This window comes from Mustela nivalis, assembly GCF_964662115.1.
Source record: "Mustela nivalis genome assembly, chromosome: 1".
NCBI classification, from domain to species: domain Eukaryota; kingdom Metazoa; phylum Chordata; class Mammalia; order Carnivora; family Mustelidae; genus Mustela; species Mustela nivalis.
The window spans coordinates 199,759,125-199,785,069 of record NC_139020.1 but is presented as its reverse complement, the minus strand read 5'-3'; the positions used below and the strand labels follow the sequence as shown (position 1 = coordinate 199,785,069).

The 25,945-nt window shown below is 47.2% G+C and overlaps 1 protein-coding gene and 1 long non-coding RNA gene across 2 annotated transcripts in view; one reads left to right on the top strand and one right to left on the bottom strand.

Moving 5' to 3' along the window:
- LTF (lactotransferrin) overlaps positions 1-24,072 on the bottom strand; it is a 28,689-nt gene extending 4,617 nt beyond the window's left edge. Inside the window, exons 1-13 of the mRNA XM_082705500.1 lie at positions 23,770-24,072; positions 17,286-17,449; positions 14,688-14,796; positions 14,181-14,363; positions 13,730-13,877; positions 13,121-13,176; positions 11,527-11,705; positions 10,879-11,053; positions 10,164-10,318; positions 8,894-8,984; positions 7,852-7,899; positions 7,198-7,353; positions 5,466-5,607 (exon numbers count right to left, since the gene is read on the bottom strand). Coding sequence (XP_082561626.1) covers positions 5,466-5,607; positions 7,198-7,353; positions 7,852-7,899; positions 8,894-8,984; positions 10,164-10,318; positions 10,879-11,053; positions 11,527-11,705; positions 13,121-13,176; positions 13,730-13,877; positions 14,181-14,363; positions 14,688-14,796; positions 17,286-17,449; positions 23,770-23,812 — 1,649 coding nt within the window. The 5' untranslated portion in view covers positions 23,813-24,072. The remainder of the gene's footprint in view (positions 1-5,465; positions 5,608-7,197; positions 7,354-7,851; positions 7,900-8,893; positions 8,985-10,163; positions 10,319-10,878; positions 11,054-11,526; positions 11,706-13,120; positions 13,177-13,729; positions 13,878-14,180; positions 14,364-14,687; positions 14,797-17,285; positions 17,450-23,769) is intronic.
- Positions 23,569-25,129, top strand: LOC309850900. The gene is made up of 2 exons (XR_014304504.1): positions 23,569-23,643; positions 24,291-25,129. It is a non-coding gene; the product is annotated as an uncharacterized lncRNA (long non-coding RNA).
- Positions 25,130-25,945: the final 816 nt, after the last annotated feature.

Genomic DNA, 25,945 nt, shown 5'->3' with positions numbered 1-25,945 from the left:
ATTGCCACAAACGAGAAACGATTAGGGTTTTCATAAATATGCGTAATATCGATTCCAAAAACTGGAACAAGGGAGTAAACATGGAATAAAGACAAATATTTCCAGGAACATAGAGTTTAAAATGGTAGCTTGAACACATATGTTCATGAATCTTCCCTGCTTCCAGAGTCCCAATAAAATGACATTAGTGAAATTGATGGGTTTTGGGTTTCCTTTTTTTTTTTTTTTTTAACTTTAATGAGGTTTTTTAAGCTGTACACCATGAGTCAGGGGAGGGCAGGAGGGTAAGAGAGAAGGTAGTACTGACAACTTTTGGAAGGCGGAGAGCAAACCAATGAGTTGTAATTGATCCAGCAGAGCAGAGACAGCTGTAAATGGAAGGGGGAAGAGAGGGAAGCCCAGAAGAACACTGATGTGTGCTACAGAACTCCAGAAAGTTCATCAGTTAGAAGTACCAGGCATCACTAGAAGTACCAGGCATCACGAATCTGGCTGAGACAGGAGGACTGGATAGAGTGTGTATAAACATGGCTTATGTGTCCTTCTATTCCATTTGGATGGGAGATGGCTCCGCACACCCCACCCTCTGGCAGAAGACTGAAGGCTTGTTCATAAGATATTGAACCTGAATTATATGAGAGACAAAGAGCCAAGCACAGTGGAGAGCAGAGGCCCAACACTGATGTCAGAGAGTGGACTGAAAACCTATATTCTGGAAGGTTAAATCATAACCTCTTTCCCCGACTCAGCCTCCCAAGAAGCATACGGGATGATTCTCTCTCTGGAAAAGTTGATCAATCAAAAAAAAAAAAAGTCCTATAAATTTCAAAAAAAAAAAAAAAAAACATTCCTATAGATTCTGACATGGGGATGCCCCACAGTGAAATGACACGAATCAATTGCCCCATAGGTGAGCCCCATAACCAAGCTAAGACATGGCACCTGATGCAGAACTCACAGTCATTGTTTGTGTTTATTCTCAAATATGGACAAGTGGCCAGAAACTACTGGATCTTTGGAATAAAAGCTAGGAAAAAATGTAGACTGCAAAAACATAGTTAATTATGCTCAGAAAATACAGAGACAATACAGGAGAAGGAATAAAATTTTTTTAAAGATTTTATTTATTTATTTGACAGAGAGAGAACACAAGTAGGCAGAGCAGCAGGCAGAGAGAGTGGGGGGAAGCAGGCTCCCTGCTGAGCAGAGAGACCGATGCAGAGCTCAATCCCAGGACCCTGAGATCATGACCTGAGCTGAAGGCAGAGGCTTAACCCACTGAACTACCAGGTGACCCTAAAATTTTTTTACTACAATGAATATCGCTAAAGAGATGAAAGAAATTGTAGCAGTCATAAAACAAGAACAAGAAGCTCTTAAAAATGAGCAGTCAGAATACAAACTGTTCTTAGAAAGTAAAACAAAAATCATTATCAAAATTCTCAAAAATGATATAATGATTAGGTCAAGCTGAGGAAATACCCCAGAAACTGGAAGATAAAGAAAAGCAAATAATAAAAAAAAATAAATAAGAAGAAATGATAATCCAGGAGTCTATAATTTAAGAATTAAAGTTTAAAGAGAAATCAGAGAAAAGAAGGTAGAAATTATCTAAGAAATAATGAAGTAAGATTTCCCAGAACAGAACAACTTGAGCTTTTAGACAAAGAGGCCTACCAAGTGTCCAATCCAAAGGTTTAAAAGGAGACTCACATAAAGAAATATCAGTGTGAAGTTTCAGAACATTGGAGATTTTTTTTTAACTCAGAAACTTTTTAAGAAACTTGTTTTCAAAGCATCTTACTTTCGATACAACCCCAAATGAATTTTTCCTAAAAAGTATTTTTCATTCATTGTTCAATCTCTATAAATTTAGAGAGAAATACATATTTAAAGGAGAGGCATAGGTGTCTGATTTCTTTACTCTTCACAAAATATTCTTTGTGTCGACCTGTGTGTCTAAGATGCTTCCTTACCCTCCTAAAGCTCACTTTCTCAGAACAAGGATGTTACAAATAAATTGTTGAAAAATCAAAAATATTTTTTTTCAAAACGGAAGAGTCACATACAAAGGATGGGGAATCTAAAATGGTAGATTTCTCAATGGAAATTCTAGATTTAGAAGACAATGAATTAATGTTTTTAAATTTTTGAATTTGTTGTAGTTTCTGTCTTTCTGTTACATTCTGGATAATTTTTTTACATATATTTCTTAATTCTCTTTTCAGCTATGTCTAAGCTGTGAAACTGTCCAACGGCATAGATAGTTTCAAATGCTATGGGTTTTTTTTTCCTTTCCAGAAGTTCAATTTATTCTTTTAGAAAACAATACTGTTTTTTCTGCTGGATGTTGCTTCTAGTAACTTTCCCCCTGTGTGTTTGCTTCATACTATTATAGTTACTTCTGACTGTGTACTTCTCATTGTTATCAAGACAGGATTTGGCGGGCACCTGGGTGGCTCAGTGGGTTAAGCCTCTGCCTTCCGCTCAGGTCATGATCTCAGGGTCCTGGGATCGAGCCCTGCATCGGGCTCTCTGCTCAGTGGGGAGCCTGCTTCCCCATCTCTCTCTGCCTGCCTCTCTGCCAGCTTGTGATCTCTCTCTCTCTCTGTGTCAAATAAATAAATAAAAGCTTTAAAAAAAAAAAAAAAGATAGGATTTTTGAACAATCATTGAGGCCTATCTTCAAGGTGCTGTCTTTCAGACAGGTTTCTAGAGGGACCACTAGTCTGGGACCACTTTTAAAAATATTTATGAGTTGAGGGGCACCTGGGTGGCTCAGTAGTTAAGCATCTGCCTTCGGCTCAGGGTCATGATCCCAGGATCCTGGGATCGAGCCCTGAATCGAGCTCCCTGCTTGGTGAGAAGCCTGCTTCTCCCTCTTCCAATCCCTCTGCTTGTGTTCCCTCTCTCACTGTGAATCTCTCTGTCAAATAAAAAAATAAAGTCTTTATATAAATAAATAAAAAGATTCATTAGTTGAGAATTTCTGGACCATTCTAGGGGATAGAAGTTTGAGCTGCAAATCCATGCAGGAGGGGGCTCATGCCTTCAGTTTTTCAGGGCTGGTGTGCATTCTCCTCCGTTTTCCCCAGCATCCAACAACTTGATGCCCTCAGGAGTAGGTGAGGAAATTACTTCTGACTCACTCCTACCTTAAAGCCGTATGTAACCTCTGTGTTCAAGTTTGTCACGACAGGTAAATATCCTCAGGACAAAGTGAGCTCTTATTTCTCTGAATTCCTAGTCTCCTTTAATAATCTTACTACTTTGTTACTTATTTGATATTTTTAAGAATGTGTGTGCGTGTGTGTGTGTGTGTGCACGCGTGTGTGCGCGCCCGTGTGGACTATTCCAACATTTTTGCTTGTTTTTAGTGAGAGGATTGGTCAAAATAGCTAATGCTGTCCTTTCCCACACAGGGAAAATCCTGTCAAAATCCCTAGGGAGAATGTTTTTCAACCGACACTTAGTCATTCAGCCAAACTATACATCATTTCAAAGGTAGTACAAACACATTTTCAGACATGTAATCCTCAAAGAACAACAATGTCCATTCAGCCTTTCTCAAAAAGATGTGTTCTGTGCCAACAAAGCCAAGAAAGCAAAAGATATGGAATCCAGGAAACAGGCAATTTAACATAAAGTATTGTGAAGGGAAATCCCAGAATGACCATCAAGGGGAATCCAAGGACGACAGCTGTACAAGAGGCATCGAGAACACCAGTCGGGACTTGGCCAGAGCAAGATTCCCCAGCATCTGATGAACCAGAGCCAGTATTCAGTCTGGGTATGTATTGTTAGGAGGTTTACACTACTGACTACGGGTTTTTAGATGAACTAGTGATTTTTTTTAAGTACATGAAGCAAAAAAACATGACGCAAAAAATGAAGCAAAATAAAAAAAGAAACAATGAAGCAAAAAAATGAAGCAAAAAAAAAAAAAAAAGACACTTATTAACCCTAGAGTAAACGAAAACTTTGTACTGTAAGAGAAGTACAACCTTATTACACCACATATTTGATATGAGAATATTTACATATTCATAATAACGTAAGCACTGAACATGAAATAAAAATATGTTGGGTGCTAAAAGGTGAAATTCGTGCTTGTGAGTGGAACAGGCACAGGAGTTGCAGGAGAGGCTAGAACTTCTTCCATAATGGAAAGTCAGCAGAAAAATAGCTGAAAAGTGAAAATTAAGAACCAGCAATATAAGAATGTTAATTAGAAATGTAGCCATGCTAGGACTTCTGGGTCCAGCTTTCAGTTTAGACAAAAGACAAAACATTTCCTTCTTGAATAAAGAGGAAGACTAAGGTGTAGATGTTTCCAATGGAATAATACCTTCCCGTGATTATAAAAGAGAAAACCACCTGATTCCTCTGGGTTTTTCTCAGTGTCTACTCAATATTTCTGAGCAGAATCACATCACAGCTTTTCTATTTGCAAATCCTTAGTCTTTTAAAGATATTCTCATACTTTCACAAAATATTTTCATAAGTCACTCACACTATAGTAAAAGTTACATCTATATCGTCCCATTGTGGGAGAGAAGGCTACTGAATTTATATATGAAAAGTTCAAAGACCCCACTTTGGCCACTGTCCTTGTCAGATCCATGACGCCATCTGGTGGTGCAATATCTTTTTTTTTTTTTTTTTTTTTTTTATAGGCTCCACACCCAGCACAGGGCCTGATGCAGAGCTTGAACTCACAACCCTGAGATCAAGACCTGAGCTGAAATTAAGAGTCAGACGCTTAACTGACTGAGCCACCCAGGAGCCCCAAGTGCAATATATTCTTGGTGAATAGAGAAAAGGGGATTGGGGAGGACCCCTGAGAAGCCGACATCTGTAGGAACGGGGTTGCAATTTTGAATTATGGATAATTACTGTGGATCGCTAAGTGGTTAAAACTGGTGAATTCTAAAAACATGTTTTTTGGTTTATCTTTCACTTTCTTGTGGAAAATAACAATGCACTACTGCTTTGTCTTGGCCATTTCTAAGGCTGAAATCAGAGAGAAAAGTAAACTGTGAGATATAAGAACAACCCTGATGGGGGGTGAGGGTGAAGAGGGTGGCGGCTACAGGAAAGAGAATTCTTGCCCATAAAATTGAACTGTAGAAAGGACTTAAGAGGCCACAGACACGACCCATTTGATTTTGAGGAGAATGACGCTGAGGCCCACTGAGGCTGACTTGTGTGCCAGGCCACAGAGAGGGGCCCGGCAGAGCTGAGGTCATGCAGCCCCACGGCAGCAACCCCGTGGCAGCCTTGGGAAGGAGTGGAGGGGCCCTGATGGGTGCAGCCCCTTTGTGGGCCCGCAGGCCGCCCCTTGGCTCTGCTGTGACAGGCCGTGTCTCCGTGTCTGCCTCCTTAGAAGCGCATAGTCAAGATGCTGGAGGATGAGGTATGAAAAACAAAGCCCCACCCGGGGCAGGCTCGGCTGCAGAACTCACCTAAAAGCCCCAGTGTAGCCAAAGTATCTCTCATTGTTGTTGGGCGCACACTTGTGTTCACCCTTCTCGTCGCCCACGCACAGCGCACAGAGATTGGACTTCGGGTCTGACCCAGGGGCACAGCTCTGGCTAAAGAATTCATCTGGAGAGAACGAACACAGGAGTCAGCGCTTCCCACCTGAGTCGAGACCAGAGGCCTCTCCACCCAGCAGGCCATACAGCTTGGGTTGGGTCCATTCCACAGCCTGGCAAGGACACCACACCCTCGATGTCACACACCAGCTGGTGCTGCCACTCACAGAGGGCCCAGCAGAAATCAGAAGAGCTTCACACCGGAGGCACTGACAGGAAGTCTGCCCGGGGGCTGGAGAAAAGGGTCCGGTACTGGGCAGAGGGGACCCACTGTGACACCCTCGGGCTGAGACTCAACTGATGAACTTGGCAGTGACCCACAGCCAAACCTAATGGCCGCCCTCCAAGATCTGATGTCCCCTATGCTCAGAAACAGAAGCCCTCCTTTTTACTTGGGCACCCGGTCCATTAGAATAAAGACTGGCCTTACCAAATGCCCTGTGGCTAGTACAGAACTCTCCAGCAAGTTCCTTAAAAACACCCTTCGAAGACGGTTGGCCCAGATTTTCTCCCCTTCTTCTCTTTCCTTCTGCACACAGCCTGCCAAAGTGGGCACCCGGACTCCAGTTGTGACATATACAAGCCATGAAGGGAACTTGAGCACAGCAGCCACACAGATCACAGCTCTGTGTTTGAAGCCCGGGCTCTCACCCTGGGAGCTTATCACAGTAGCTCCGGACAATCTAATCTCTGGGTTTCACTTCCACGAGAAAGAAACCTCTGCTTGGTGGAAGCCTCTGCTACTTGGGAGTTTTCTCTCCTGGCCGCTGAACTTGATCCGACTAACCCCCCCTGTGATCTGACCCACGTTTAGGAGTTAACATGGACTTGCATGGGTGAAGGCGAGAGGGCACGCTGGGGACGAGAAGGTCCTGCCTGGATGAGCAGCTAGCACCCATTATCCGACTCATGCGGGCCCTGCCCCTGGGAGAGCCACACCATGTGTCAACCTCCGCAGAGGCCCGGGGAGCACCTGCGAAGGTCCCCTCTCCCTGCTTGGAGGCAGCCACGGGGCTGGGAAAGAGCCCCATGGAAGTCTGCCCGAGCCGGGCTCCCAAATCCACTCAAAATGCAGCAGCGTCCTCCTTGAAGAGACACCTGCACGAGAGGCAAGCCCCGGTGAGGACATGCCACACAGCAGGCCCACAGCAGGTGGGCCACGGCCTGCACATGGCGGGGGGAACATGGGGCATGCAGGGAGAGAAGGCCCCAGAAGCAGGCAGAGCCAGAACCCTTGAGCTCTTAATTTGGTTTCCTGGCAGCGTGGAGGAAGTCTGTTTCCTAAGGCAAACAGGTGCCCTTCCCCAAATTAGGAAGCCAGCGCCTAGGAGAAATTTGGATGGAACACTTCAAAAGATTAAACAAAATTCTGTACTTCTCAGAACCTGTATCTATTCTTAGGGTGCAGAGAAGCTGACTGGTCCTCCAGTTTTTTATCTTGGGGTGGGGTGACCCACTCCTTGCTGTCCAGTCTGCCACACAGACAACATACCGACCCCAAGAGAGGCCTTCGGGCCACAGTCGGCCCCGCAACCCCCCTTCCCTGAGGTCCCACAGCTCAGCGCACCTACCCACGCACGACTCCCTCAGGACGCCTTACCGAACTTGCAGGAGCCCGTCTGGTTGAAGAGCAGGCCCACGGGGATGTTCCAGCCCGCGGTCCTGCCCACAGCGGTGTGGCAGGACTTCCTGCCTCTCAGAGAGTTCCAGGTGAGACTGGGGTCTGATTTCCTGACAACGGCCACAGCAAGGTACCCTGGAACAACAGAAGAGGGGTGGGCGGGGGGCATCTGGCATTGGACTTGAGCACAGCTATCTGCAGCCAGAGCCAAAACAAGTCAAGGAACCCCGCCAATCAGGGATACCCCCCAGATATCTGGCCACTGTCGGAAACTTAAGCGACTGTTCTATGTGAAGGTGAGACCGATCTAGGCTATGAAAGGAAGAAGACAAGCCGAGCCTTTAAGCGGTGGCTGGGGACCTACCCTGACCCAGCCATACAAGACAGGGATGTAACCACCCTCCTGCCCTGCGATCAGGACACAGTGAGCCATTCTGAAAGTTCTCAGCCAAGTGTGAAGGTCAGCAAAACATTCCTTACCATTACGCATCTGGGAATTATATGCATCTTCGAAAGAACTTCAGGATTCTCCAGCTGCATCCCTTTCTCTGAGTTTTTCTAGAGCTCCTGCCCTCTCCCCCTCTGGCAATGAGGACTTAACCTCCAACCGGAAAGGAACAGTTTCCAACTCACCTTCCGCCGGTCTATCCACACAACCTGAGTCATTAACGTCCTGTGATCCTGAAAGGAGAAAAACAAGCAAAATGCCGTTCAACCCTGAGCTTTGTGGAGAAGTCGCAAACTTTTAAAATCTCAACGACACAGGATCAAATCCGAGGAGAAGGGACGGTGCAGCGGCCCCGGGCACCAGAAAGGCATCCGTCCTTTGTATTCGCAGATGCTCGCTCACAACGGCCACCAGCTGGACGTGACCCAAATGCCTCTCTGCCTTAGGAGGGACAAGTAACTGGTCGAGTCACGGCACAGAACACCGCACAGCCACGAGAGTCCATATCCTTTGGAGGAACAACACCAACGGAGCACCGAGCGAGAGACGTACAAAACACATGCCTCACATGCAAGGTTTAAAATCAGGCAGAATTGCTCTGTGTTGTCCGAGGTCAAGGGTCATTACCCTGGCTGGAGTAAGGGGGCTGGTGGCAGGAGGGCACCCAGGGCCACGTGGAATTTGCTGTGTCTCGATCTGGGCACTAGCACACCAGGATGTATCGGTTTGTGGAATATCACTGAGTTGCACGCCTATGGGCATTTTTCTGTATGTATATTATACTATACTAAACTCTTCTTTTAAAGATTTTATTTATTTGAGAGAGAGAGAGAGAGAGAACACAAGTTGGGGGCTGGGCAGAGGGAGAGGGAGAAGCAGACTCCCCCACTGAGCATGGAGCCTGACACAGGGCTCAATCCCAGGACCCAGAGATCATGACCGGAGTCAAGGTCAGACACTTATCCAACTCAGCCACCCAAGTGCCCCTAAAACCTTTTTTTAAAATGAGAAGGAAGAAGCCAATCCATGCCAATCTATGCTCTGTCCATGCTCGATCCATGATTCTCAACACAGCAGGTAAAAGCCTCTTTCCTTTATCCTTTCCCCCCGATGCTCCTGTTTGAATGCATCCCCCGTCTCAGCATCTCCACCTGGACCCCACCCGGTGGGCTTACTCCTCCCATGGCCCAGACAGAATAAACCAGAGAAGACACTCCCCCAACTTACTTCGGTTCTCTGCCAAGACAGGCACCAAACCACACTTGCCCGCAACATAGATAAGTCCTCCATCCAGGCTCAAGGCATCAGCTTTTCCTTTCTGCAAAACCAAAGCAAATCGTCAGCAGGACACAGGCAGGCTCTCTCCCAGCCCATCTGTTTTAGGGTCTCTTGGAGCATGGCTATACGTCGGAGAATGTCAGGTGTTCCGATAAAGCAGCAGAAAGAGACAGGGGTTTGTGTGAACACAGCATCCAAGGAAAGACTATGTATGGGCACTACTGATTCTCCACCAGCCCTCTATGCCTTTCAGGCTGTCACTTCCAGCACAGATTTTCTGTCCTCCAAGCACTCTTGGGACACCCTCCCGGACCAGCCTCACTCACGGAGGAAATGCATGCGAACAACCGGCCTGGTCTGTTCTCATCCCGTTGGCACCACACTCAAAGAGCTACACAGAAGCTGTTCCACATGGGGGAGCCTGGGTGGCTCAGTGGGTTAAGCATCTTACTTCGGCTCGGGTCATGATCCCAGGATCCTGGGATCGAGCCCTGTGTGGGGCTTTCTGTTCAGTGGAGAGTCTGCTTCTCCCTCTCCTTCTGCCGCTCCCCCTGTTTGTGCTCTCTCCCTCTCTCTCTCTCTCAAATAAGTAAATTTAAAAAAAAAAAAAAGTGTTTTGACAAATGAGCCAAAATGACTGATCTGCCTCACCCTGGAAATGAACAAGCCTGCACTCCAACAATGGAACATGGATTCATCAAGACTAACTCCCTCTTTGGCTCAGTAATAATTTTTTTTTTTTTGACAACTCTCCTAAAAATAACTGGAGACGTGGCTGAAGATTTCAATTCAGGGATGGGGCACCGAATTATAGATAATAATGAAGTAAGGGGACTAAGCAGAATAGGATCATGGCTAAACCAAGCCACAAACACAGGAAAGATACCCAAACATCATTTTTAAGTGTTTTCAGAGACTATGTTCACGTGGGAAAATGGCCACGACGTATCCGCAAGTGACAAGGACTCAAAGCCTACAGAACAGGTGCAATCCGAGATGCACACGTGTACCCAGGAATCCGGGGTAGGGAGCTCTCAACCCCTGAACCGCGGTGTAGCTCTGCTAGTGGTGTCCGACATGCTACCTGTCTAGGTTTCCTCGGTCCCCTGCAATAATTGCGACAAAGCAGGCTTGGGCGGGGTGGGGGTGGGGTGGAATGGCCACCAGAAGCAATTCTGAACCAATTCTGGACCACTCCCGGCAGAGCCCACGCCCCTACCATGACCAGCGCGATGCAGTCCTCGCCGCTGGGCGCTGACTCGCAGCTCACAGTCCCGCCGCTCGCCTGGCTCCACTGCTCGCACTTGCGCAGCTCCTCCGGGCCCACCGCGCACCACGCCACCCGCGCGCGCCGCTCTGCAGCCTCCAAAGCCTCTGCTCACGGGAACAAGGCCCAAGTGGGGTCCAGAGCCCAGCGGGGACACCCAGGCGCCGCCCAGCGCCCGCCAGCCCAGAGAAGCGCCCGGGCACCTGCTGCCCTCCCGCCATCCCTCCTAGACACAACCCCTTCTCCAGGCGCGCTCATAACCGGGCTTCTCATTTCCGTTCCTTTGGAGACTTCCCCGGTTTCTAATCCACCCTTTAAGCCTTAGTGCAATAACTCGTCTAATGTCTCAGTCCCATGGGACACAAGCTCCAGGACACAGAGACAGTGGCAGTCCCAGGAGATGGCTTAGGGGATGTTGAGCCCATCCTCAAACTCCCCTTGGGCAGTCACCACTTGGTTGACAGGACACTGGCCTCTGCCTCCAGTGGAGAAGTGACCGCTCTAGAGCAGGGCCGCACTGCCTGAGAAGGGAGTGCAGGGTCCTTCCTGGAAGGTCTCCCCAGCAGTTTGCAGCCCCTGCTGCCAGCCTGCCTCCCCACCCCTCACCCCCCTACTCCCTCTACCCCTCCACCCCACCCCCCAACTTCCTCACCCCGGCCTCACTCACTTTCCTTCAGGCTCTGGAAGGCACTGATGAAGTTGAAGCCAAGGTACAGCTCAGAATCTATATTCGAGGGGATCCTCAAAAACCCAAGGGCGGAGTCTTTGAACAGCAGATCCTTCTCCCCTGCAGGGGAGCCAAAGAGCTGGAACGAAGATGACTTGTCTTTCCCAAACTTTTCCTAATTCGGGAAGAATAAGAATCACAGTCTCAGTGTTAAATAGAGAGGAAAGGAAAAATATCAGGTTGAAAAACAGCATCCGGAGCCCGGGGATGATCCTTGCTTCTGTTCCTCCTGCGTAGGGACCAGCGCCTTCCCTGTGGCAGGAGTTCTGCTGTGGCTTATTTCTTAGGAAGCTTCTAGGGTCCCAGCACCTTAAGGTCCTGAGAATACTGCCCCATCCTCCCTCTGCTTCTGCTCCAGCCCACGAGACAATGTTCATCAGTAATGCTGGAGAGATCTTGATTGCTTCTGCTGTCTAGAGCACCGCCGAGGTAGGCAGTTCCCTGAATGTGTCACCTTTTGGGAAGAGAGGCTGCAGTAGGACTTCTGGAACAGCAGGAAATTAGGGAAGGAAAGCATCTCCCCACATAAATCCAAGGAGGTGCGGAGGGCCTCCAGGGATGGGGGTGGGGGGGACGAGGGGTGGATACCTGTGCCTTCTGGAGAAGCTCCCAGATCAAGTCCTCCTTGCCATCCACACTTCGGGCCACAACAGCATGAGAAGGGACCCGGGCCAGGTGACAGTCCTGAAAAGCGTCCACGGGCTTCCGAATGTTGTTTAAGCAAAGCAGTTCATACTCGTCCTGGTCAGCCTTGTTTGGCAGGTTCTCTGGAGGAAGGGCAGAAGTAAAGGGAAGGTCAGATGAGCCTCGTGGAGGCACTAACCATGAGCTTCCGCCAGGGGAGACATCCGAGGCACTCTACAGAACTGGGCGGTGAGAAAGGCAGTGGATTGCTCCAATGCCCAGAAAGCCTCGCGGGCTAGCCCAGTGTTCCTCTGGGTCAGACAGGCTGCTCCGGGATCAAGACTGCTGCCTGGCTGGTCAAGAAGGCAGAACCAGACCCCATCTGTTTTCATGGCAACTCTACCCAGAAAAGGGCCAGCTGGCAGAGGCAACCCAGGTAGCCATCCCGGGGGAGATGCCTCACCCACCTCTCTAGAAAGAATAAAAATTACAAACACTTTTACAGCGAGAGATACAGTTGAATCACTTCCCAACGCTGGGTGCTATCTAAAGAAGGGGAAAGACTGTTTTTATGAGGGAGTTCAGCCCGATTTGGAAGTGCTGATGTATCTCGTATATACGTCGCTTCCGAGTATATAAAGTGACAGGAACCTGCCCAACTCCTCTTATGAGATTAGTACAACCTTGATCTCAAAATCAGAGAGAGAAGTACAGCAGAGAATGACAGCCCTCTTGTCTTTATGAGCATAAAAGCATCAATCTCAAATATACATTAGCTAATTCCGTCTAACAGAGCATCTTAAAAAACTAGCAGATCAGGATTATGGTTTGTCAGTTTATCCCATTAAAAAAAGAATGGTCAATCATCCAAAAAGCTAAAGCAATGTATGCCATTAATGGAGGAAAGGAAGAGAACCGTGAGATCATCTTAATTTTAATAGATGCAGAACAAGTACGTGTATGTTCAACATCTACTTGTGTTTGTTTTTTTAGTTTCAGAAAACTAGTAATATGGAGAACTTGGTAAAGTTCTTGACCTTGACAAACGCCATCTATCCCAACAACTACAGCAAAATCCTACTAACAGAAGAAAATGAAAGCATTCGAATCTGGTAGACATATTCCGTGGAGCCTTCCTCAACAGACAGAACCACTGAACTAGACAGACCCAAAACACAGATACATCTCTGGAACAAAATGCTGGGTGGAAAATCTGGGCAGCAGCATGGTTTCTAATGCTGAAACGTCTGCGGTCTTAATACGCCAAAATAACAAGGGGCGCTCTGCATTTTGCAAGACCCCATACGTCTCGAAGGACCCGTGTCGAGTACCACCGCGGGGCTGTCTAGGAGGAAATGAAAGGCAGTGGGTATGGGGGATTTAAGGGAAAAGGATTGTTTAAAAGAAGAAATAAAAGAAAATAAAAAGAGGCATGTCCTGTAGGGAACCCCAACAATAGTGTGCTAAGAGATGAGGCATCCGATTAGCTCAATACTCAGAATTATGGTAGAATAAAATAAAAGGAGCGAGTACCCAAGGCTCTCCTCCTGCCTCTTACCAAACACTGTGCTGTCCCTGACAAAAGCCACATCTCCAGCCCCTTCCTGCAGACACCTGTGGAATGAGAAAGCACGGGAAGGGTCAGCACGAAGCGGCCCTCCCCAACTTCTTCCTCGTGCCTCCCAGGGAAACAGGGTCCCGAGGTTTATCTCCTGTGGGCTTCCGACCCACAGTGGTCAAGGCTCTGAGGCTTTGGGGTACCCCATCTGGGGAGGGAGCAAGAGCCACGTCCAGGTAGATGGTGAAGAAGAAGGGCTCAGGTGCTGGCCAGAGACCACCCCCCTCATCGCCTGTGTTAGGGGCTGAAAGGGCAAAATGGGTCTTTCTGTATAAAAGGGTTTGAAGACTCTACACCAGAAAGTAAAGTCTGAGTATCTTGAGGACACCACCAGACTGGTGTAGGGGTGAGGGGCACCATGGGGGAGTCCGGGGGTGGGGGCTGGAGGGGCACGTTCGCCGGGCAACGTCAATGCCCTCTTTCTACTAAGTACTTCTGTCTACACCGCAGCGGGCCCGGCCAGCAGGCTGAGCTGTATTTGGGGCCAGAGAAAAGGCTTCCTGGGCTGAGGACGCGTGGCACTCAGGAGAAGACGACCTTCTCACTCACTTGAAGGCACCAGAGTAGCCAAAGTATGGTTCCTTGGAGGAGCAGGCACATTTATTTCCCCCTGTCCCCGCACACAGGCGACATAGGTTGGGGTACCGTTGCTCATCCGCGCAGGGCACGCAGCTGGCGGAGAAGAATTTGGCCGCAGCTGTCAAACACAGAGAAACAGACCACATGGGGTGAGCCAGCCCAGCCACAGCACGTCACACCCCCCTGTGTTGCTCCTGCGGGCAGAGAGCCACTTCCTCTATCCTTGCTGGACAACCTCTTCGTGAGGCTGGGAGCTCAGAGATGCCCTTGGCCGACGGCAGACTCAGCTGCCTCCTTCCAAGGGCCGCTGGTGCAGAGAGACCCACCTTGGGCTCATCACACGTGTGTACCAAGTGGCCTGTGTGTGCAGCTGGGCGGGAGACCCCCGCCAGAGAGGCACTCCATCCCCCAGCCCTCTCACCTTCCTCAAGGGGCTCAGGTGGCCCTGCCCAGTTCAAGAATGGACGAAGGGTACCCATCGGGATGTTCCATCCAGCGGACCTGCCAAGGCCTGTGTGGCAGGACCTCAAGCCTTGTAGTTGGTTGAGCTGAAAGTTGGTGCCCTTCTTGGCTATGGCCACAGCATAATAGTAGATTCGTTGCTCTGCAGAGGGACAGAGAGAACTGAAAGCTCTTAACCGGATAATTAAAAGCCTTAGAGAGAGAAAAACAGCCCACCTTGACCTTCCCCGGGTGAAAAGGGGAGCTGTAGGCTACCTTTTCCTCTGGTCCACTCTGTCCCCCAGGGAGCACACGCATGTCCTCCCTAACTGGGGGGGCATCTGGCCCAAAGGGCCCAGGAACTCTGACCCCTGCAAGTGGAATGCTATCTAAGACCCCACCTCTACAATGCAGCCCCTTTGACTACACGGAGCCCAGGGCCAAGACCAGGGCCACCCCAGCTTCTGGGTCTCCAGGGAGAACTTACCTGCTTGGGTCCCATACACCTCAGCTACTATGGGTCGCAGTTTGTTGGGGCCCTGGCCAGCCTCATACACCAAACCACCATCCAGGGTCACGGCATCTGCCTTGTTTGCCTGAAAGCAAAGAGGCCAGCCAAGCTTCAGAAGAGAGCCTACTCTAATCCAGGCCACTCAGTTCCAGGATGTCACAGGTCTTTGTGGCTAGAAGGATCTTCCAGCCATATCGCTATATTCTCTTTTTTGTACGAACCCCCTGCCCGTATCGCTCATTCATTTCATTCATTTATATCCAAACTTGTTTATTCGAGATGCTTGCTCCCATCTTTTCTCTATATTTGGTTCTTTTAAGTTCCTTTTTTATCGAAAAGAAAATAGAACTATTATGCTATCTTTAAATTATCCTAATAAACCATGTGCATTCTCTTGGGCATATTACTTCTCATATACTTACCTATTTCTTTTTATTTTATTTATGTATTTGACAGAGACAGACACAGCGAGAGAAGGAACACAAGCAGGGGGAGTGGGAGAGGGAGAAGCAGGCTTCCCGCCGAGCAGGGAGCCTGATGCGGGGCTCCATCCCAGGGCCCTGGGATCATGACCTGAGCGGAAGGCAACCAATTAACGACTGCACCTTTGTATTGGCAATCTGGTAGAGACAATATTTGGTGCACTGTTTTACTCATCTAAAACCACATGACATTTTCTCACTCCTGCAGTCTTTATTGACTTCATTGACCTCCTCATATTTTAGGATAGTGCGGTAGTTCCATGGCTTATCCAGTAATTCCTCAAATGTTCCGCACTTTCTTTTTTTTTTTGCTATGATATCTATGCTTTTATGGATTGCTATGTCCTCATAGGTTTCTTTTTTCCTTCTGATGATCTGTCACCGTGGGGTAGGCATCCAAGGGTGGGAATCACCCAGACAGTGAGCCTGTTTATCTTCATGGCCCTGGCCACTGTTGTTTTTCTGCTTTCCAGAAGATCCGTAATGGCAATTTAGAATCCCACCGACCAGGAAGATCAGTTTTGCTATAAAATCACCAGCAGGACAGGCTTTGGTTTTACTGCTATTACTTTTAAAAATGTAAGTGCTAACAGATTGCTTAGGTGTATATTCTTCCGGTTACTAAAGGGAACAAACATTTCGTATTTTTAGTAATTATGCATGCCCTCCTACTACTATGTAATTTTAGTAATTTTAGTAATTATGCATGCCCTCCTACTATGAGCATGCTTGGCTCATATTATTTTTCATATAGGACCCTACCTTTCTGACCAGGTTGAATTAATTCTTTATAGAGTGTACAGTAAATAGGAACCCCTTGTCAGAGCTGCTGCATATTCATTCTGGTGCTTTCTAAATTTTTTGGTTGGATGTTTTCAATGGCTATAAATTAAATTTTTTATGTTTTTTAATCTGTCAGTTTACCTCATGATTTTGTTCATTGCTTAAAAGCTACAAGCATTCTTGTCCTCCAAATTTCTGAGAATTAACCTGTCCCTTGGTTCTTCAAAAATGCGTGTTCTGTTTCCAATGACATCATTTGATGTGTGGTATCTAGAACTGATTTCGAAGGGGGTTTTTATTAAAAAGGCAAATTCTGTGACCCTATCACAGGTACTCAGTTGAATAGGTTAGAACGAAGTCTAAGATTCTGCATTTTAAATGAGCAATGTATGCTGGTGCTGTTTTTCCCCAGGCCATAGTTATAAAACAATAGCCTAAAACATTGTTTAAGCTAGATCTTTTACCCCTACGTACTGTTCTGATAACTCTAGATATTATTAGAAATTTTGACACAATTTATCCACTCTGCTAGAGTCAAGTGCCCACAACAATGGCACAGGGAAGGGACACAGAACATATATGTTGAGTGAATGAGTAGAAATTATTTCAGTAGATCTTATATCTTAAAAAAACAAAAGGGGGCGCCTGGGTGGCTCAGTGGGTTAAGCCTCTGCCTTCGGCTCAGGTCATGATCTCAGAGTTCTGGGATCGAGTCCCGCATCGGGCTCTCTGCTCGGCAGGGAGCCTGCTTCCCTCTCTCTCTCTCTGTGCCTACTTGTCATCTCTCTCTGTTAAATAAACAAAAATTAAAAAAAAAAAAAAAAAAAGGAATCTGCGATCATCCGGAAGTCATGATTCCCTTTTCTCTCTCTCTGAGTATGTTTTGCACAAATGTCCTTCCAATGCCTGGTGCCCTGGCCAGCGCTTCCCAAGCCCTGTGGTCCGGTAACGACAGATCAGCTGATCTTACTTTGTTCAGGGTTCGGCGGTAATGATCATCTGGAGGTTTTACCTTTCAGAGGAACCCTGATGTTGCCTGTTCATCCAATGTGACTACTTCTGTGTTTGCAACACTCTTCTTAACAATTTGTGTTGCAAACCCCAGATTCCCCACCTTTCCTCTCTCAACTTTGAAATGTTAATATCTTCTCTCAAAATGGCCCTGTGTCCTATAAGGAAGGAGCACTCCCAACTAACAGATACCCAAAAAGAAAAGCAGAAGAAGTGGGGGGAAACACTTTTTCTATTTCACTCCATTTCATTCCCTTCATTCAGTTTCGTCCCACCCAGACACATGGCAGTGACTTACCTTGATGGCTTGGATACATTCTTGGTGGGAGGTTCTCTTTGTGCAGGAGACTGTAGGGCCCCCCACTTTCTTCATATTCCGTTGGAATTTGGAGCATTTTGCCAACTCTGCTTTTGATATGGTGCACCACCGAACATATTTCCTAGGCGCGGCCAGACACAGTCCTGGGAGAGAGAAACCAAGGAGTCAGGGTTCGAGCACTGCCCACGGGAGACACCACCTCACCCTCTGACAGGGTTTTCCAGGCTCTTCCATCTCTCTGCTCCTCCCCTTTACCCCTCACTCAGTGCCAAAGTTAGGCCACTGTCCTCGAGTGCAGATGTCTTGATGGTCTAATGAGCATTCTCTGCTGGCCAGAGGGCTGTGACTCTCAGTAAATGAAAGGAGATGGTCAGAGCCTCTGGATTATTTTCTTTCCTGTACCTGACACATTTCCTACCTCTAGAAAATGATGATGACCCTTTGCATCCATTTGTGAGGTTCTCTCACCTGCTTTGACCCACTTGAAGTCAAGAGGTAAGCAGGAAAGGGATTATTGTTCTTGTCTTATTAAGGTGGAAACTGGCTCTTGAGGAAACTGAGTGATTGTCTGCTCAGCGGTGGCAAAATCCAGCCTAGAATCCAAGTCCCTCTAGACTGTTGCTTTGACAAGAATATCCCCAGATGATGCCCAAGCAACTAAAACACACCCGAATCCTTTTCAGTAGTAGTGAGTGGTGTACCAAGTGGGTCAGTGTGTCTGAGTTACCACCTTTCACCCTGTATCAAGAAGACTGGTTCTCCAGCAGAGACTGCTTTGTTAGTAGAATCTATGCAATTAAGAATGAGGCTAGACCAGATTTGCTCACATCCCTTAAAAACCATATCATTGAAAAACTTACAGTGAACATTATATTATAATGGTGAAAGACTGAATGCTTTCCCCTAAGATCAGGTATCCACTCTCACTTTTTCTATTCTACATAATACTGGAGATCCTAGCCACAGTAATAAGGCAAGAAAAAGCAACAGAAGACACCCATACTGGAGAGAAAGGAGCAAAACTGTCCTTATTTGGAGATTACATGATCCTCTAGGTAGAAAATCCTAAGGAGTGCACAAAATGCGATTAGAACTAATACACAAGTAAAACAAGGTCACAGGATACAAGATCAATACACAAAGAGCAATTCTATTTTTTGCATATAGGCATTGGTTGATCCAAAAATGAAACGAAGTATATAATTTCATTCATAATAACATCAAAAGTAATTAAATGCTTAGAAAAATATTTAACAAAACAAATGCAAGATTGTTACACTGAAAATTATAAAACTTTGCTGAGGGAAATGAAAGAAGTTCTAAATAAGTGGAGAAACATTTTTGGTCATGCTTTATAAAACTCAATATTTTTAAGATGCTAATTCTCCCTAAATTGATACAAATAGTCAACACAAATTCTATTAAAATTCTGGCAGGCCACTTTTTTATTTTTGGAGGAATTGGCAAACAGATTTGAAAATGTATATAGGATAAATAAATAAATTGATATAAAATAACCAAATTAATTTTATATAACTTATAATTTTTCCATATAATTTATATTCAATAGTCAAAACAGTTTTGAAAAAGAACAAATCTGGAGCAATTTTGCTTCCTACTTTCAAAACATTATAGGGGTGCCTGGGTGGCTCAGTGGGCTAAGGCTTCTGCCTTCAGCTCAGGTCATGATCCCAGGGTCCTGGGATCAAGCTCCACATTGGGCTCTCTGCTCAGCAGGGAGCCTGCTTCCCCCTCTCTCTCTACCTGCCTCTCTGCCTACTTGTGATCTCTCTCTGTGTCAAATAAATAAATAAAATATTTAAAAAGATTTTTAAATATATATTAATATATATTTATAAATATAAATAAAATAAAATCTTTTAAAAAATTATATAAAGCTACAGTTATCAAGAGTGTGATGTTAGCATAGAGACAGACATATAGATAATGAAAAAAATTGAGTCCTGAGTGAGGTAAATCCTTACATTTACATTCAATTGATTTTTGTTAATGGCACTAAGGCAGTTAATAGGCAGAAGGATAGTCTATTAACAAATGGTGCTAGCACACAGGCAGGCTCATACAAAGATTAACTTAGGGCCCTACCTCACACCACACACAGAAAATTAACTCAAAGTTGGATCATAAAATTTAGTGTAAGAGTTAAACAATTATACTTTCAGAAGGAAACACAAGGGGAAAACAATGCAACCTTGGCTTAGACGAAGTTTACTTAGCTATGACATCAAAAACACAGTCCACAAATGAAAAAAAAAATTGATAAATTGGGCCTATCAAAATTCAAAACTTTTGGGGCACCTGGGTGGCTCAGTGGGTTAAAGCCTCTGCCTTCAGCTCAGGTCATGGTCTCAGGGTCCTGGGATCGAGCCCCACATCGGGCTCTCTGCTCAGCCAGGAGCCTGCTTCCTCCTCTCTCTCTCTCTCTGCCTGCCTCTCTGCCTCCTTGTGATCTCTCTGTCAAATAAATAAATAAAATATTTTTAAAAAAAAATTAAAAAAAATAAAAAAAAAATTCAAAACTTTTGTGTTTCAAGGACAGTTAAGAAAATACAAACACAAGCAACAGCTTGGGGGAAAACACTTACAAAGAATCTTGACAACTCAGTCAATGACAAATAACCTAATCAAAAAATAGGCAAGAGATATGAACAGACATTTCACCAAAGAAGATACATAAATGGCTAATAAGCACATGAAAAGATGTTTGACATCATTAATCATCAGGGAAATGCAAATTAAAAGCACAATGAGATCTTCATTTCCCACCTACTGGAACTAGTTATAGTAACTAAAACAGAGAATAACGTATGGGTAAGGATGTGAAGAAATGGGACCCCTTGTACACTGTATAATACTGGAGCCACTTTAGGAAATAGATGGTCAGTTTCTCAAAATGTTAAACAGAGAGTTACCATATGACCCACAGCAATCCACTTCTTAGATAAATACCCCAAAGAAATAAAAATATATATCCACATAATGACTCCTTTATGAATATTCACAGCAGCATTATCCAGAAAAGCTCCCCCACCCCCAAAAAACTAGAAACAACCTGAAAGTCCAGGCACTGGTGAATGGCTCAAGAAAATGTGGTACATTCACACAACAAAACATTATTTGGCAGTAAAAAGGAAAGAACTAGTGGTATGGGCCATGATACAAATGAGCTTCATTTATGCTAAATGAAAAAGAAGCAGACACAAGACACTACCTATTGTTTGATTCCACTTGTGTGAAATTTCCTAAAAGGCACATCTATAAAACAGAAAATAGATTAGTGATGGCCTGATGTGGGGGTGGGAATGAGAAGTAACTATAAACGGACATGAAGAAACTCATTAGGGAGAAGAAATGTACTAAAACTGATTTACAGTAATGGTTGTGCCACTTGGTAAAATTACTACAAATCACTGAATTGTACATTTAAAATAGGTGAATTGGAGGATATGTAAAATATACCTCAATAAAGCTATTGCAAAACAAATAAACAAAACCCACTTGTTGGCAAAAGTTCCCTTCCCGTTTGGATGTGCTTTAGAGTAGAACACTCAGCCCTCTGCCATCTCCAACATAATCAGACCCATGCATAATTTTGAACCATCCCCTGTATAAGCAGACCCACCAAGGTATTTGAGGCTCCCAGGCAGAGTCAGAAGGGGCTCAAGGGCAACCATGTCCCAAAAAATCCCAGGGGATATAATCTAGCATGAGGCTCTCATGCAACTGTACTGCCATAAAATCAGTGGTTCAGTCAGTTAAGCCTTTGTCTTCGGCTCAGGTCATGATCCCAGGATCCTGGGATCAAGCCCTACAACGGGCTCCCTGCTCAGTGGGGAGCCTGCTTCTCCCTCTCCCTCTGTCCCCCTGCTCATGTTCTCTCTCTCACACTCTATTTCAAATAAATAAATAAAATATTTTTTTTAAAAAAAATCAACCAACCATGTCATATTCAGCCACTTGTGACCCAGTAGCATTTACTGGATGCCATCTGTATACACAGCATACAGAGGAACATGTAAGCAGAGAGGACTAGATCTTACCTCCCTTCTGGAGAGGGAGAAAGTAAAAAAAGAGGAAGCTAAGGATGATGAATGCTCTAGAAGAAACAATACCAAACCAGAAGTGAGGTCCCCATGACCTCAACCAGTAATCAGGGCGGTCCAGGAGAGTGAGAACAATGGCCCCAATGTTGCAAGCACCTTTTATGCCAGGCGCTTTGATCAGCACTTCACGCCTTCTCTGTCCATCAGTCCTCCAACCCCCTGTATTGTGAGTGCTTCTAACACCCTCATTTCCAGGTGAGAAAATAGTAGCTTTAGCTATTTATGTGGCTTGTCCAAGTTCCCCCCAACTAAGAAGTATTGGGTCTAGGATTTCAACCTACAAAAATCAGAGACAAAACCTCCTGCTCTTACCACAAAGCTAGCCCGCCGATTTAGGTTGGTCAGGTTAGAGATGGACCACAGTGGAGATGGAGTGCGTAAAGGGTTTGGGGTAAGATCATGGAAAGCCCTAGGTGCTGTTCCAAGGAGGTCTTATTCCAGAGGGAGTAGAGCTCTCTCTTGGAAGAGAGCAGAGATAAGAGCTTTGCTAAGAATGGGGAAGGGGTAGACTGAAAGCAGGGAACCAAACAGAAAAATATTGGGAATGGACAAGGGGCAGGAATAGTGAGGTGGTGTTAGAAATTAGCTTGATGACAGATGCGACCAAAGGGTGTAGAGGAAAGGCAAAACAGAAGACCATGCTTCAAGGTGGGGGAGGACATGAACAGCAGCAGGAATGGGAAGCCCACAGGCAGAGTTGGTTTCTTCCCTTGGGAAGGGCTGAACCAGGAAACTCTATAACGGACCACAGAGGGGTTTTTCAAGATCCACAGTCCCAGCCCCCCAAACACCAGGGGCGGGGTTAGAATGTACCACCCACTCATCCCTCCCCAGACACCCACTCATCCCTCCCCAGCCACCTCCGAAACCATGGGTCCCCCTCAAGACCATGTGCTCTCTGAAGCAGGTCTGGGGCTGCCCCCTCCTGTATCCCCAACCCCACACCTGAACTCTGTCAGCCATTCAGATGCTGCCCCCTGAGCCTGGATGGAATCTCCTTCAAAGTACGCATCCCCTGATTGCTTGTGTACAGACAGACAGTCCTCTGACCTCCAGAGCAGGGACTGGGATGGAGCTACTCTTCTCACCCCACCCAACCTTCACCAGCCAGGACGCCCATGGGAGCAGGGCAAGGACCCCCGAAAGCAGGGGTCCACAGCAACCCAAGATTCAAGTGAATCCTCAAAATGGAACCCAGGGGTGCAACTCTAAGGCCAGATCCTGCAGCACAGCCCATGACCTCCTCCAGGAAAGCAAGGTTTCCTGCTTCTTGGTCTCTCTCAGGTGACCCCAACCCTGTGCTCTGCTTCCAGCCGGCTATACACAGGTCAGGGAGCAGAAGGCAAGCTGGTCCTGATCAGTTGGTCCTGGCAGACCCAATCCTGCCTCAGAGAAGACAGGGATGACAAGACCCATAGGAAGGAATTTAGAGAAGGAAACCAGAAGATGGGGACAAGGATGGCTTCATGGTCCCTAAGGTTGGGGGTGTACGCTCAGTGTGTTCTCTGTGGCCCTTTTTCACCCAGGATTCTCCCAGCTGTGAATACATGCTCTAAGGCAGGAGGAGGCTGACCCTGGCTGGCAGGAGCCCAGGGAGGGAGTGGACATCTGTCCTTTTCCTCCAGCCCCCCACATACTGCCTAGGCACTGATACCTGTCACACACACACACACACACCCCCAACTGCAGGGAGCCCTGCCCTCACACATTCCGGTCACTAATGTCCATGACTGTGGAGTGCCCTGCGCACACCCCAGAAACTATTTCAGATAGTCCTAGCCTGGATGCATTTAAAACCAGGAATCAATCATTTCTCTCTTAGACTCTCTGAAGAAGGGCTCCCTTCAGGAAGGTCTGTGCCACCACCTCTGCCCTTCTGGGAAGATAGCTGGACTTTTTTTTTTTTTCTTTTTTCAACTGGGCTCTGTCTTGCCCAAGTTACACAGTCCTGGCAGGAGCTGGGTTCTGAACTCCAGTCTCCTGTGTGTCTTGGGCAAGTCACTCTCGGTCTCTGGATCTCATTTGCCTCCCACGTAAAAAGCCTGCAAGAGTACTATAGGTACCAAAGGTCCCAGTGGGACACAATGGGACAGGGTCGCTTTGCGCTTGAGGAGTAGCCCGCTCAGAAGAGCCCTACTCTGGCTCCTCCCCAAGCAGGTGGGCGGGACCCGACCGCCTCCGGGCTGCTGGAGCCGAGGCATAGGGATGGAAGGGTAAGGGGCACGGGGCGCAGGGGTAGATGGTCGAGGGGAATAGTGGGGACGCAGGCATCCAGCCAGCGGGCGCGGAGACCAAGGGCGCCCACCTGGCGGGGCGCGCTCCCAGGTACCTGCACTCACCAAGAGCCCCGAGAAACAGCAGGGCAGGGAAGACTAGCTTCATTCTGGGTCCCTGAGGCGACTCTGGCGAACGAAGGCTCTGCCACCCCCACCGGCTCTGCCCCGCTTTATCCAAGGCTTGGTGACCTCACGGGGTTTGCCCCGCCCTGTGGCCCAATACGCATCCCCTGCCCTGCGCTCTCGCACCCCTCCTCCGCTAGTTCCTTGAGGCCAAGAAAGGGGGGCAGAGGGGGAACAGGGGAGGGAGCAGAGAAGGACCGGTGCCCCAGCAGTCTTAGCGCCGTAAGAGAGGAAACCCAGCCCACAGGCCACCTCTGTGAGTCCCCGCTGGTGCTGCCTAGTGACTGGGGACTGGGATGGTCTTTCTCTTTTGCAAGTTGCAAGTCCCTAGGGACTCGTGGCCTGCGAGTCTTGTCCTTTCTTGGGTCTCAGAGCCTCCTAGACCACTGGACACAAAGCAGGGATCCCAAGGTGAACATTTGCGATCATCTGAACTGTGAGGCTCGCCTTTCCTTTCGCAGATGAGTCCCAAGTGCCTAGGAGCCAACTTCACCTTGGCCAGCGGCCAGCCCAGAATTCTGCAGAGGACCCAGCTACCTGCCCAGAGTCTGCCCCAGGCCACCCATGGGGTCTCTCCCTGTCCCACTGAGACCACAGTACAGCTCCCAGAAAACAGAGCCAGAAGTCTCAGAGGAAGCGACCACTGCCCAGGGCCCAACGGCTGTCACCCTGTCCCCTCATTTGTCAGTGAGAAGCCTGTCTTAACACTTGCGTCGTGGCAGTATGAGGTGGGAGATGAGAACCTCATTTTGATAAATGTCATATTTTGTCAACATAAGCTGATCTTATTTCAGGAAGGTGTTTGTAAACTCTAGGATTCTGCTACTAAGAATATAGCTTGTAAATGCACTCCCATGCTGCACAGCGGCTCACATATGAGGATCTCCAGGGCCACACTGTGTATCATTAACCAACTGGAAGCAAAGTCAACATCCATGGCTTGGGGGTGTCAGAGTGGGCCTCCTTGGGACCCTCAGGGGAGATGGTGGGGCCCCTCTGCCCCAGGCATGGAGACTGTCAAGGCACAGAGTAGCGTCTGATCAGGTATCCTGCTTGCCTGGAGGTCAGCAATAGAATCACCAGCTGGGTTTTGGAATGACAGATCCAGCCCCTCCTATTATTTGGAAACATAGTGTCACAATGTTAAAAGTTGCTTTCATCGATAATTGCAATAAGCGATTTCAAAAATAGTGAAGAAATACAAAATTGACTAATTCTCAGGAGTGCTGAAGCATCTTGGTACCTAAATTAGCCACTCAGCTCTGCCCTTCCACAATTATTAAAGAATTAAGAAATGTCACCACCCATGTGTCTGTCTCTCAGTGCAAATTTTACAAAGGGTGGCTTGTAAAGTCAGGGGCCTCCGGAGCCTCTTATGTCTGTTATAGCGTTGGCAGGAACACGGAGAACCTGGGGCCACAATCAGGAGGCTGAGCTCCGGGGATAGGCCCTGGAGGCAGGACCGGGATAGGTCGGGTCACAGGACAGACTGCTTGTATGCTGTGTCTGTAGGGCATGGCCCGGTCCCAGGCCAGGAATGTGCTCAGCTGGACACCTGAAGAGCATGGCTACTCCAGGGCCATCTGCAGAGGAGGTGGACAGAAAGTTGGAGTCTACCCAGGAGACAATGAAGTTCGACAGAACTATCATCAACATTCATTCTTCATTTATTCGTGCCAGACCTGGTGACTTCCAGGAGGGACATGGAGAAGAGGGGTCTGTCCTTGCCCTTGAGAGTTCACAGCATAGTGAACTCTCAAATGGTTGGGGGCATGCACAGGCATACCCCTCAACCACACAGACACAGGAGCATATACAAAATCAGGGTAGGAGGAGGAATGACTGACCAGTTCCCATCATGAAGGTTCCCGAAAGGTTCAAGGAATAATATTTGACCTGCGTAGCAGGGGGAAGGGCTGCATTTCTACAGGAAAAATATTCAGGTAGAGGAAACAGACAAGAAAGGACCTGGGAGCGTGAGCACTCAGTGACCAATTACCTGAGCACGAAGATCCACAAAATGTCAATCTGGGCTTTCTGGCCGGGGCCTTTCCTTGGAAGAAGGATTGACCAAGTCACCTCCTCTGGCCTGAGCTACACACCAGGTGTCTATCTG